This window comes from Phyllostomus discolor, chromosome 8 (genome assembly GCF_004126475.2).
Source record: "Phyllostomus discolor isolate MPI-MPIP mPhyDis1 chromosome 8, mPhyDis1.pri.v3, whole genome shotgun sequence".
Classification (NCBI taxonomy): domain Eukaryota; kingdom Metazoa; phylum Chordata; class Mammalia; order Chiroptera; family Phyllostomidae; genus Phyllostomus; species Phyllostomus discolor.
Genome location: NC_040910.2, coordinates 113,521,743 through 113,534,595, shown reverse-complemented (window position 1 = coordinate 113,534,595; position 12,853 = coordinate 113,521,743). Strand labels below are relative to the sequence as shown.

The 12,853-nt window shown below is 70.6% G+C and overlaps 1 protein-coding gene across 4 annotated transcripts; it reads right to left on the bottom strand.

Moving 5' to 3' along the window:
• Positions 1-3,893: 3,893 nt before the first annotated feature.
• ENDOV (endonuclease V) lies at positions 3,894-11,803 on the bottom strand. 4 transcript variants are annotated; one of them, XM_036034236.1, is made up of 9 exons: positions 11,722-11,803; positions 11,243-11,414; positions 8,470-8,604; positions 8,267-8,306; positions 7,365-7,477; positions 6,592-6,660; positions 6,124-6,252; positions 4,901-4,965; positions 3,899-4,306 (listed from the first exon to the last, which is right to left on the bottom strand). In XM_036034236.1, exons 1-9 carry the CDS (start codon positions 11,775-11,777, stop codon positions 4,162-4,164), a joined length of 924 nt encoding a protein of 307 aa, XP_035890129.1. In that variant the 5' UTR covers positions 11,778-11,803; the 3' UTR covers positions 3,899-4,161. The 4 variants fall into 4 exon arrangements, with proteins under 4 accessions (XP_035890131.1, XP_035890129.1, XP_035890130.1 ...); XM_036034238.1 differs by lacking the exon at positions 8,470-8,604 and having other exon boundaries at positions 3,894-4,306; XM_036034237.1 differs by lacking the exon at positions 8,267-8,306 and having other exon boundaries at positions 8,466-8,604.
• Positions 11,804-12,853: the final 1,050 nt, after the last annotated feature.

Sequence of the window (12,853 nt, the reverse complement as noted above, 5' to 3'; positions counted from 1 at the left end):
TTCTGAATGTATATTTTAAAAAACAAAACACTAGCAGCCCTGGCTGCTGTGGCTCGGTGGATTAAGCGCTGGTCTGTGGGCCGGAAGGTCCCTGGTTTAAATCCTAGTCAGGGCACAGGCTCGGGGTGCGGGCCAGGCCCCTAGTCGAGGGTGTGCCAAGGGCAGCCAATCGATGTATTCCTTGCCCATCCATGTTTCTCTCCCTCTCCTTCTCCCTCCCTTCCCATCTTTCTAAAAGTAAAATATTTTTAAAATTATTTCAACCCCTCCCCAGTAACATTAGCATGCTATTTAGAATACACGCATATGAAAAGGGCCCCAAACAAACCAGGAAAGGTAAAATTTTTGCCTGAAACGGGGCAAAATTCAGGAGGAGAGAGGTTCTCATCGCCAGTTGTACAGAACTACTTCATCCAACTCGGGACGCTGTGGCTTTGGTAAAGAACAGGTGATGTGCCCTGGCTGGCATAGCTCAGTGGATTGAGTGTGGGCTGCAAACCAAAGCATCGCAGGCTCGATTCCCAGCCAGGGCACGTGCCTGGGTTGCAGGCCACGGCCCCCAGCAACCGCACATTGATGTTTCTCTCTCTCTCTCTCTCCACCTTCCCTCTCTAAAAATAAATAAAACCTTTAAAAAATATATTTAAAAAAAGAACAGGTGATGCCTCAGTAACAGAACCACTGCCACCTACTGCCCACGCCCCGCTCTCCGTTGGCCCCTGCCACCCAGGGCAGGGCCCAGGGGGCTGTGTCCTCTCCCCAGGCAGGACCCCATGTCCTGGGGCCTGGGTCTCCCCACCCCCCGCTGCCCCCCATTTGCCTGAGTCGCTCTAGGCCTGCTCGCCTGCCTCCGACCACACCCTCCCCCGTGAGCCCACCTCCCCTGCCCCTTCCTGCCCTTCTCCCTGGAGGGTGGGGAGGGCCCAGGCACAGGGAGGGGCTCAGCCCTGTCCAGAGCAACAGCTGTGCCCTGGCCCCCTGAACTGCCCCCCCAGCCCCGACTCCAGCACCCGCTATGGTGGCAGGAAACTTTGAGTTCTTCCTGCTTCTCGGGGAGGTGAACTGGGGACAGCGGCCCTCGCTCCATCATTTCCAGGACACCTCGTCTAATTACCCAGCGTGCTATTCATTTGGGTGTCAGCACCGCCGCATGCCTGTGCCTTTAATTAATAACCCAGCAGAACTCCACGCCGGGCTCGGCGGGGTGCGCGCAGCAGCGGCTGTGGGGCTGGGCCAGACCTGAGCCGGGTGGGCCAGGCCGGAGAGGACCCCCACTTCCACCCCCAGCAAGTGGAAGGCCTTGAGTGGAACCCAGGGCCCCAGCCCCTTGTCCCCAGCTGTCCTCACCAGCCCATGAAGCCCAGGTGAAGCCCCTTTAGGGACCCTACCAGGAGGCAGAAAAACAGACCCTGTGGTTGGGGTGGGAGGGGTGCAGCAGGGACTGGGCCCGAGTCGGGGGTGGGCTCGGACCTGGGCTCCAAGGGGCCACCGTTCGTGGCCGCAGGGGTGGCACAGCTGAGGGGTCTCTGGGACGGTGGACCGTACTGGGGCCTTCTCTGGGGCCCTGGCCTTGGCGACTCCTGGCCCTGGGGGTCCCCCATTCCTGGCTGTCCCAAGAGCCAAGAGTGGGCAGGCTGGGGTCCCTGAGACCCTCAGGACAACCTGCAGAAGCCAGGTGGACCCAGCCCCGGGCGGTGTAGGGACCCGGGCCAGGGGCCCAGGGGCAGGCCCGCCAACAGGACGCCGTTTAGGCTGACCTGAATTATTCAGTGGCTCGGGGCTTATTCTCGGCCCTGGGCAGGCTGCGGCCGTGAACATGGGCGTCGTCTCGGCCCTATTTTTAAGGCTCTGGGGGAAGGAGCCGAGACGCCACCCACTCAGGCCCCACACACCCCGGGCACCGGGCGAGGTGGGGAGTGGGGCAGGGGATAGGGGCTGGAAGGGGGCAGACAAGCCCCCCCCCCACCGCCCGAAGCCCGTCCCCGCTGCTCTCTGGGTGTCCTGCGAATGTCCCCGGCGAGCAGGGCCAGACCCCCCCAGGCCCCTTCCCGCTACTGCTGCACCCCTCACCCCTCGCGCACGTGAACCCCCAGCCTGTCCCTGGCCCTGCCCTGTCTCCTCTGTGACGTGGCCCTGATGTGGCCACAGCAGGGAGGAGGGTCTCCTCCTTGAAGCTGTCACCCAAACTCTGTTCCCTGTAGGGTCCAGACCCCTGCCCTCCAGGCTTAACCCCCCCCCGCCCACCGGGCTCCGTGCTGCCCCTGCCACCCTCCAACGGGCCCCCCGGGGCCTGCTCCCCTGAGGGCTCAGTGGGGCCCCCGCTGGTTTCTGAGGGGCTGGGAGACCTGCACCCCCGCGGGCCTGTCGGCCTGGGGACAGCAGATGGGGTTGAGCCTGAGCCTCTGGGCACCCTGGGGGAACCTGCCGGCCCAGCCCCACTGAGCCACCTCGGGCACCTCGGGGGCGGGGGGAGGGCCCCTTCGAAGCCGCCCACAACCAGACTGACCGGGAGAGAGGACTCGGATCACTGACACCAGGGGCGGCGGCCGGGACACTGCCACCGTTACGGTGCTGGGGGGGGGACACACATGACCGTCAGCCTGCCGACCACGGGACAGTCGGGACGAGACGGACACATTCCTAGGGACGCTGAAGCTACCAGCTGACAGTGGGGGTGGGGTGGGGCAGGACATCTGCACGGAGCCGTGACAAGGGACGGACTCAGTCATCACGTCTGCCCCCGACGGGACAGTGCCGCAGGCAGGCGGCCCCCCTGGTGACTTCCCCCCAGCCTTCAGCAAGGGCCAGCAGGGGTGCCCAGGCCCCCCCAGAGAGCAGGGGGCGGGACACTTTCCACCTACGGCAGGGGGCCAGCACCGCCGTGGCGTCAGAGCCAGACACGGGCCTTGCACGCCGAGACCACCCGGCCCGGCACACGGGGCTCGCGGGACAGGGGCGCCAGGACCGAGTGGGCCCGAGTTCAGAAACGCCAGAGCGGCTCCCAGTGTGACCACCAGCTGCAGGGACACACACGAACGGTGGACAAAGGCCATTTGCGCCGACTCGGAAAGCGTACTCGGCTCGTCCAACGCCCTGTCGTGACAGAGACTCTCGGCGAACAGGAGCAGGGGGACGTGCCCGCCCGGCGGGGGGCGTCCTGAGAGCCCCCGGCTGACTCCACGCTGCAGGGAGAGAAGGCCAGGCCGAGGACGGGCCTCCCTGCACGCCTGCGCCGAACCGGACGCTCCGCCGCCGCCAATCGGGAGCGACCGAGACGTGCGAGACGCCCAGCCCGGGAAGGGAGAAGTAGGGCGCTCCCCCTCTCCCTCCGCAGGGGACACGGCGTCCTTAGAGGCAGCCTGGAGGACGCGCGCAGTTAGACTCGAGCAATGAGCGCGGCACAGTTCGGGGCACAGGACACGGAAACCAGCTGTCTCAACACAGCGGCAGCGAACAACACTCCAAAAAGTCGACTAGTAACACAATTCCCATTTATGATAGCATCGAAGGGGATACGCTTTGTGTACAAATACACTTAACCAAGGGCACTCTAAGGTTTGTGCGTCGGGCCCTGGTGTCGGCCGTGGCGGGCGGCCGGACCGGCCCTGCGTGTCCCCCAGCCCTCTCCAGGCCGAGATGTGCTCCGTCCTCCCGGCAGCCGGAAGGCAGGCAGGGCAGCCGAGGGCCTGGCCCGACAGTGGCCGCCGCAGCCCAGACCCTCCCAGGTCCCGGCTGCAGCAGCTCAGTCAGTGTGGCCACAGGGCAGGGCTTGGTTTAAAGATAAAAAAAAAAGCAAAATGAGAATCACTCAGAGGCACAGCTGTGGAAGGAGGTGGGGCAGAGCCGTGGTGTCCGCGCTGCTTGTTGCTGCTTTGAGAAGAGCAAACGCCCCTCCACCAAATCCCTCCGGGGGCTGCCGGGACGGCCGTCCAGGGGTTTCTGAGTTGGGGGTGTGCAGCGCCTGCCCGCCCCCTGTCCTGGAGCAGGAGGCAGTGCACAGCCTTCTGGGCCCTCAGAGGCCGACACCCCACCTGCGGCTGGGGGGCCGTCCCCACGGAGGAGCCCCAGGGCCAGCAGCTGTTTTGAGGCCAGAGCAGGTGGCCGGTGGACGGCGGCCTGCGTCGTCAGGGCCTCCAGCGCCACTCGGCCCCAGCCCTGGCCCTACTGCTCCTGGGCGCCTGGGCCGGGGGCTTCTGCATGTGTCCTGGGGCCCGGACTTCGGGCCTTGGGGGACCTGCCCTCACCAGGGGGCTCTTCGGGGCTTTGCTCGGGGCCCACCTCTGGCCTCTGTGCTTCCTGGCTCCTGCTGGTAAGACATCGACAAGGGGCAGCATCAGACCCCAGAGCCCGAGGTCCCCTGGTTCACCAGGGGGTCCCTGGAGGCTGCCACGGACCAGGGTCCCCAGACCCAGCTGCACCTTCCCCATTCTCCTTGCAGCTCAGCCGGGGCTAAGAGAGGGGGAGGGGCACAAAGGACACTCCTCTGGGGGCCAGAGACCAGGCTCGGAGCCCAGCACACCTCTCGAAACCCTCCGCCTCTGTGAGGCAGGCACCAGGCTACAGGTGGTGGCTGTTCCCCTGAGCGCCCAGCAGGACAACTGTGCCAGCCCCGAGGATGAGGAAGCCGAGGCTGGAGCGCGGGAGACACAGCCGGTCGTGCAGCCAGGACGCGAGCTGGCCCATCTGCCTCCCATTCGGTCTCTGTGGGGCCCACACCCCAGCAGCTCAAAGGGACGTGGCCCAAGGCCCGCGGGACAGCCCTGGTGGGAGGTGGGTTGGGGCACCCACCCAGGCCCCCCACATCCTGCTGGCTCACCTCTCCCGCCCCTTCAGGGTGTTGCGCCCCTGCCTGGCCGAGGGCTCCTAACCAGCTGCCCAGCCGCCCGCACCCCACACTGACCTCTCCTGCTGGGGCCCGGGGCCTCCCAGGCTCCTGCGGATGTGGTCCCGGGAGCGGATGTCAGCCTGAGGAGAGGGGCGCTGGGGTGAGGGGTGGTGGCTGGGGCCCCGGGCCGGCCTCTGGGCGAGCCCTGCCCCGCCCCGGGCTCCCTGCTGAGAGAACCCCCAGAGGGCGCTGCAGACCAGGGGCAGCGGCCCCAGGGATGCGCAGGCGCGGCTTGAGCCTGTGTCCGGGGGGTGGGGCCGCCCAGCTGAGCTGGTCCGTCCTCTGTGCACCGCCTGCCCGTCTCCCGGCCTGGGGCTGGCCGGGACCCTGTCCCCAGGGAAGTACAGAGAAGCTCCGCCAAGTCCCTGGAGTGACAAGGGGCACGCGGGCTCTGGCTGAGGCCAGGGCTGACCCGGCGGAGGGGCCCGGGCCCGAGCAGGACCTCCCTCGGCACCGCCGCCAGGCTGGCCCACACGCCGCCTGCCACGTGGCATGGCCACGGGACACACCGCCACCCAGGGCCCCTGCTTCAGCCAGCAGGCGAGCGGGCGGGGCAGACAGCAGGGCGGCCCAGTGGGGAGAGCAAGAGGCGGCCCCCGCCCTCCCCTCAGCCTGGTGCAGGGACCCACGGGCCCGTGGACGGAGGGCTCTCAGCCTCCCCCGCAGGATGCAGTCGGGAGGGCGTGCTGACAGGCGGGGGGCTCCCAGGGTGGGGGGGTCCCAAGGTGGAATGCAGGCCCAAGACTCGGCGGGCTCTCTCCAGGGCCGGCCCCGCAGCCCCACCTGCCCCTGAGGTGCCTAGGGTGCTCCAGAGGCCCCCCCCAACCAAGGATGGGGTCCCAGCGAGGCACAGAGGGGACAGACAGCTGCCCCTACACCGGCGCAAGGGAGCCCCAGGCTCTAAGGTTTGGGGAGTAGGCAGTTCTTGGGTCTTGCCCCCCACGGTCGCACGGGGAGCGGAGGAAAGGCCCCTGCGGCCAGGACATGCGTGGCGGGCCCGGGAACCCCACACTCTGGGCGTGGGAGGGCAGAGTGCGCACACCCAGGGAGGGAGGGTCCCAAGCAGCCAGCCTGGAGGCCTCGGGCTGTGCAGGCTGTGGCTGCCACCTAGGGGCCGCCCCGCGCAGCAACAGCCAGGAAGGCCCCAGGCCCCGAGGAAGGTCACCTTGGCGCGCGGTGGGGGGACAGGGCTGGAGGGGGCCAGATAGGCAGAACCCGCCCTGGAAGGGGCCGCCCACCTGGCGCACGGGCTCCGGGACGCGGAACCTGCAGCAGCTGTGGGTCAGGCGCACGGCCACCTCCAGGCTCACCCTGTGGCCCACGGAGACGTACAGGGGCTTGGTGCTGCCCTCGTGGCTCCTCAGGGCCTGGGGGGGGGGGGCGAGGTCAGGGCGCTGGGCGCAGGCTCCGTGGGCTGGAGGGCCCAGCGCTGGTCCTGGCTGGCAGGGGGAAGCTTTCGGGGGGTGGGGGGCGCCGTGCACAGGTACCCTGGGGGCACCTTCCTGCCGCTCGCCCCAGAGAAAGGGTGCAACAACAGGGGCAGAGGCCCCTCGGTGCAGCCGGGCGGGGAGGCAAGGAGGGCCCAGGCACGCCCCCAACAGGCAGAGTGGGGGGAGGCGGCGAGCTCGGCTGGGGCCCGGTGCCGTGGGCAGGGACAGGCTCCCAGTGGATGCTGCCCTGGGGCTCTGCTGGCCCCGGCCACTCACCGCGCCCAGAACGGCCCCGGAGTCTCCCGTCAGAGGGAACGAGTCTCCCCCAGCCCGCAGGAGGCGAACCTGGAAGACAGACGACGCTGGAACTCCGTCCTTCCTCGGGGGAGCCGGCTCACGTTTCAGCCGGAGCAGCGCAGGGCGCGAAGAGGGAGGCCCGGCCCTGGGTGCCAGGCCGGCGAGGCTCTCGCCCACCCTGCGAGTGCAGCCCGGGGCCAGGGGCCACCCACAGCACCGCCCTGCGGGGCGACGCCCGAGGTGGCAGGGGGTCGGAGGCCCTGTTCCTCCGGGTGAGCGAGCCAGAGCCCGCCCCCAGGCCCGGTACCCCCTGGCCTGCTCTCCCCTCCCCCGTTTGGGCACTTTTAACTCAATGTCTCTTTGGGGCGGAGTGGGGCCTGGGGTCCTTGAGCGGGTCTGCAGTCCCCGCGCACGGCTCGACAGACGCAGGCTGCCCAGGGCGACGAGACAGACGAGCCCGCCGCTGGGGGCCGGCAGTGGCACCAGCTTTGCCTGCGGGGCATGCCCTGCTCCTGGCGCCAGCACGGGGGGTGCCCAGAGAGCAGGCCCTGGGGGCCCCCAGAGTATCCCGGTCCTGTCCCCCTGTGGGGACACCTCAGGGGCAGGGAGGCGGGGCAAGGAGCCCCCTGCCCCCAGGGCACACGGTGGTACAGGGTGGGGGGGCAGGTGCAGAAGACCGTGGGCCTTCTGGACCCCAGGCCCGGGATCCAGGACGGGGACACCGGCCGGCCGCCACCAGGCCGGCCCCTCACCTTGCTCCGGTGCAGGGCGTCGTTCTCCAGCCCGTCCACCTGCAGCAGCTGCTTGGCCACCCCGACGCAGGGCAGGTCTGCGAGGACACCGAGGTGGCAGGCGACCCCGAAGCCTGCGGGCGGGGGTGGGGCAGGCGGGCAGTGAACCGGGCAGTCTAGGGGTGGTGTGGGGTTTGGGGGTGGTGGTGTGGGGTTTGGGGGGGTGTGGGGTTTGGGGGGTGGTGTGGGGTTGGGGGTCAGACCAGGACCTCACTGAGCTTTCCCGAGTGACACGAGTTGCGTCACGGGCGGGGGGCCGAGGAGCCAGGACTCCGAGCCCCACCTGACGGTGGACGTGGCCCCGCCCCAACACCACAGGTGCCTGGCTGGGTGGAGGGGGCCTCCCCCCCCCCCCCCCGCTGCCCACAGCTCAGGAGCCGCCCACTCAGTGTGCTCACAATACTTCCCCTTGTCCCTGTCTTCACTTCTGGAACCTTCCATCTCCCTCTCCCCTGTGGGGCCATCAGACCTCTGTGTCTCTGTCCTGCACCCCGTCCCCCAACACGCTGGGGCTCCTGCCAGGCGGCCAGGAACACAGCGCCAGGGCCCTGGCTCAGGGCTGGCCCACCAGTCCCACTCTGGCGGCCAGGGCGGTGTGTGTCCGAGCTCCAGCTCTGGACCCACAGGCTCCCAGGGCAGTGTGGCCGAAGAGTCCCAGGCTGCCCACCCCTCTGCTCCCGCCCCCAGGCTGCTATCTGAGGGCAAAACAGCCCCCACGCGCCCCCCCCCCCCCCGCAAGTGCTCCTCTGGGCCAAGGTTCCAGGGCCCAGGGTGCGGGTCTCCCAGCTGGGCTGGGGCACAGGCGCCCTGTGAGGTGCCCCCTTCCCACAGCCCCCCCCACGGCCTCTGGGCAGCAGGGTCACCTCGGGGGTGGAGCACCCCATTTCCATCCACGAGGAGGACCTGGAAGAGCCACAGAGAAAGGCGTGGTCAGCGAGGCTGCGCGAGGCCTCCGGGAGCAGGAGAGGTGGGGCCACCACTGAGTCCGGCTTTTGAGGAAGCCCGGTGCCTGTCCTCGGGGCGGAGCACCTTCTCCCGGGAGCCCCCAGGCCCTCCAGGTACCTGCCTGGGGCAGGAGGCCGGGCTCTCGCTCCCGCAGCCGCTGAACGGCGTCCACCAGGAAGGGCGCCTCTCGGAAGGCCAGGAAGCCCGGCAGGTAGGGGGCCGTCAGGCAGACCATGCGGCAGTCCTCGTACACCACCTGTCGCCAGGCAGCCGGGGGGGGGGGGGGGGGGTCACTGGCGGAACACAGCCCCGGCCGCCTGCCTCCCCCGAGAGCCCGAGGCCCTCCAGCCGCCGGTCCTCTCGGCTGCCGGCTCCCTGTCATCTGCCAGCCCGCCCTGCGTGCCCCCCCCCCCCCCCCCCCACCTCACCTATCTGAGGGGAGGCGGAGCCCGAGGAAGGACGAGGCGGCTGCCCTGCAGAGGGGCCTGGGGAGCCGACCTGCCGGCTGACTGGGCGGTCTCCCGGGGCAGAGCTGAGACCACCGGGCAAGGGCCCCACAGGGACTGTGACGGGACCAAGGGCGGCCCCGAGAGAAGAGGCCTTGGGAAGGAGGCCAGGTCCTCAGAGAGGCTGTGACAGTGACGCAGACGGGGCTGACCTCGGAAGAACAGGGGTCCCCAGGGGCGGAGGTTCTTTTTCTAAGAGGAAGGCTCTGAGGCTGCAACTGCCAAGAAGCCCAGAGGGAGGGGAGATTCCACTCAGCGAGCCGGGAGCCCCAGGTCAGGTGGGGGCAGGGCCCCTGGCTGCGTGGGGACCAGCCAGAGCTCGCGCAGGCGCAGCTGCCGTCCCAGGGCCGCTCTGGCGGGGGAGGCACTTCTGAGGGAGTCGTCCTGGCGCAGAGCCCTGCCCCACAGGAGCTGTAAGGGCCTGCAGAGAGCGCGGGGCGCTGCCCGGGCCCCTCGACCTCCAGCTGGGTGGGCAGGCTGGGAACGCACACTCCCCCGAGGCCCCAAACGCACCTTATACTCATCAGCAGGGACCCCCCCCCCCCCCCCCCCCCCCCCCGCCATCTGCCCTGCGCCTGGGCTCTCGGCCACCATCCCGTCTGTCTCCAAGGATCTGCCCGGGGGCCTGCGTTTCCAAACACAGGGCCAGGCAGCCCCAAGGCAGCGGCCCTCAGCTGGGCTGGGCGTGGGGCAGACGCGGGACCAGACTGGCCCGAGACCCTCGCCTGGCCTCGGCTTCCCCAGGGCACAGTGACGAGAGCTGACCACAGCCACGCGGGAGGCACCTCGCTCGCTGCTGGGGTTACAAAGGGACTCGGTGTGGCCCTGCCCCCGGGGACCTACGGTCAGTGGGGAAGGCAGCACGTGACCCGGCATCTGTAACGCGCCGCCGAGGGGGGAGCTGTGACGGCACCTGCGGAAAGGAAGGCCGAGGGCAGGCCCGCGGGCGGCTAATTCTGCGGCGAGGGACAGGCGCGGAGCCGCACGCGGGACACGTGAGCCGGGTCTGGAGAAGCAAGGGGCGGTCCTGAGGGTCCCTAGCGGTGGTCGCGGAGTCACTGCGGGCTCGCCCCAGCTGGTGGCGCTCGCCCGCTGCGTGGCTGTGTCTACCCGGCTTCATTCGCTCCTCAACTCGGGGCGGGTTTCCGTGCTTCCCACCCAGCGTTAGGCTGGGGGTGGAGTGGGCGGGGCAGAGCCCAGGTGGGAAGCTGGGCTTCGGGCCCTTCCCCCGCAGCACCATCCCGCAGACTGACCGGGGCCCTCTGAGGGCAGAGGTTCCGGCCCCTCCGCAAGGCTCAGCACAGAGCAGGTGCCCTCGGGGGTTTTGCTGAACTTTTATTGAGGGACCTCCAAGTCAAGGGCGAAGGCACTGAGGTGGGAAGATGGCATCTTTGGGAGCGGGAGGAGGGGCAGGGCAGCTCCCTCGCCAAGTTCGTCTCCAGTCCGGGCTTCCCAAGCGGCTGACTGCAAACGAGCCCCGCGAACCCCGCGAACCCCGGGACCCCCGCACTCCTTCATTCACGTGTCTACTCTGGGTCTTCTCCGCGCCAGGCAGGAAGCGCGGCGCTGCACGGAACCACACGGTTCCTTCCGCCGCGGAGTTCCCGTTCCAGTGTGATGGAGAGGAGAGGGAGGGTGCTGGGAGCAACCCGTGGTCTTGGGGGGTGAGGGGGGCCTTACCGGAGACCTGAGAGGTGGCTGGGAGAAGAATGCTCCGGGACAGGAGACGTCCCTGCAAAGGGAGGGGCGGTAGGGCCTGCCTGGGGGGCCCTGGCGTCCTCCGCGTGGGGAGTGGGTGGCAGCCACGCCTCCGGTCTTACTTTAAGCAGTGGTCAGACCGGGGAGGGTCCTTACGCCTGGTCAGTGAGCGCGGACTTGACAGTGGACTCATAGGAAGTGTCTCACGTGGGCTGCGTGGTGATACGATCCCACGCCCCAGCACCGTGCGTGGGAGGACAGCTCTGCCGGCAGCAGGGACGGGGAGAGGAGCCCCCAAGGGCCATCCTGGAGGCTGGAACCCAGGGAAGGTTCTGCCTGTCACCCGCGGGAAGGGTGACCATGCGAGGGGGCAGCCGGGACGCAGACAAGGGGACTGACCCCGGCGATGTTTAGGAGACAGAAAAAAGGAAGGGGGAGCGTAACCCGAGGTCAAGGGTCTGCGGAAGACCGAGGTTTCCCGCTTGGACGACCTGGGGCTGTTCACGGCGGGTCACTGAGACGGGAGCCCCGGATGGCTCCTTTTCTCCTTCGCAGACGCCCCAGCCTAGTAATGCAACCCTACAAAAGCCCTCGGACCCTGTCCCGGAGCCCCGCCTGCCCGACTACAGCACGCGGAGCCGAGCGGGGCCGCCCCTGGCCGGCGTCCCCCAGGCCCCCGCGCTGGGTTACCTCCAGCTCAGGGTAGCTGAGCACCACCAGGGAGGCGCAGGCTCGGGCACTGTCGCCCTTCACGTACGACACGTCCACGCCCCCGACCCTGTGCAGCCCGGAGAAGGCGGGATCCCGCTGCCACGCCTCCGTGTCCCGGTCCACGACGCGGGCTTTCAGCAGCGCTTGCTCCCTGGGGGCAGACACACGTCCAGCAGGCCGCCCGCAGGCACGCCTAGGCCCGGGCCCGGGGGTCGGGGGCCCCTTCGCGTCTCCCCTCCGCCCCGAGAGGCGCGGCCCCGGCCCGGGGACCCCCGGCGCGCGCGGGAAACCAGCGCCGCGACGCCCGCCCACTACAACTCCCGAAGGCCCTTTCGCCCGCGCGCCGGAAGCGGGCCCGGGCCCCGCCGCCCCCAAACCCGGGGCTCCCACATGGGAGGGGCCGCGGGGAGCCGCGCCGCCCCAGCCGCGGCGTCTCGGTCGTCTCCCGGCGTCATTACCGTTTCCAGAGCGCCAGGGTCTCCTCCGGCGGCCGCGCAGCCGCCTCCCGGGCCATGGCGCGGCCCCGCCCCCTCGCGTCACTTCCGGGGGCGCCCGCGCACGCGCCCAGCCGCCCTGGCTGCCGGGCGGCGCTCTGGGGTGCTGCTCTGTGGTGGCGCTCCCGCGACGCCGCCGCCTGGTGGCCGGCGGCCCCGCCGGGGACCCGGCCTCGCCTCCCGCGCGCCCTCGGGTGGACACGAGCGGACCCGTCCGCGCGGCCGCGGAGGGAGCCGGGCCGGCGGCGCGGGCGCCCCCGACGGGCGGCCCGCCACGGGACTCGGACCCTGAGGAGACACGCGCGCGGGGCGGAGCTTTCACGCGGGCGCGGGACCGTCGCGGAGAGCGCACACCCGGAGAGGTGACCGCGGCGGGAAACGCGACAGAGACGGGACCCGAGGGGGGCTGGCGAGGCCGGCCCCGAGCGCCTCAGGCGGCCCGGCCGCGTCGCCCGCGCTTCCCCGGCTGCGGCCGCTCTGGTCCGCCGCGGGGCCCCGGCCGCTCCCCCGGCGCCTGGACCGCGGTCCCCGGGGGCCGGGAGCCGAGGCCGGCGGGGCCGCCCGAGGGCGCGGGCGCCTCGAGGGGGAGCCGGCCCCAGGGGTGAGCGGCCGGGGCGGCCGGGCTGGGAGAGGGGCGCCGCGGGCGGGCGGGCGGGCGGGCGGGCTGCGCCTCCGCGGTCGGAGGCGGCCGCTGGCGGGGCCGTGGCCGGTCCGCCGGCGCGGGGGCCTGCGGGGCCGGGGGGCTTGCGCCAGAGCCGGGTCTGCCCGGGGTCTGTGGGGGCCGCCCCGGGGGGCGTCCGCCGCGGCGCGTCGGGGGGCTCGGAGCCCGCGGGTGTGGCCGCTGGGGGCCGCCGCGCCGGGGGTCGGGGGCGCAGGGCGTGGCCACGGGGAGCCCCCACTCGGGGGTGTGCCCGCCCGAGCGAGTTCAGGTGTGACGGGAAGGGGCGGGCGGGAGGCGGGACGCTGCGGGGCGTGGAGGCTCCACGTGGGTGCCCGTGCTCGGCCCCCGGGAGCTCTCCCTGGCGGCGGGCCGGGGCCGGGGCCGGGGCCGAGTCCGGCCGGCGCTCGCGCTCCCCGGGCGCTCGCTCCTCCAGGT

Excerpts from the sequence above, each read along its gene's own strand:
- ENDOV (XM_028519074.2), bottom strand. The coding sequence starts at position 11,777 with ATGGCCCGGGAGGCGGCTGCGCGGCCGCCGGAGGAGACCCTGGCGCTC. Across the intron at positions 11,415-11,721 it reads ACCCTGGCGCTCTGGAAACG|GGAGCAAGCGCTGCTGAAAG; the intron begins GTAATGACGCCG and ends GTCTGCCCCCAG. Across the intron at positions 8,307-8,469 it reads AGCCCGGCCTCCTGCCCCAG|GTCCTCCTCGTGGATGGAAA; the intron begins GCAGGTACCTGG and ends TGGCTCTTCCAG.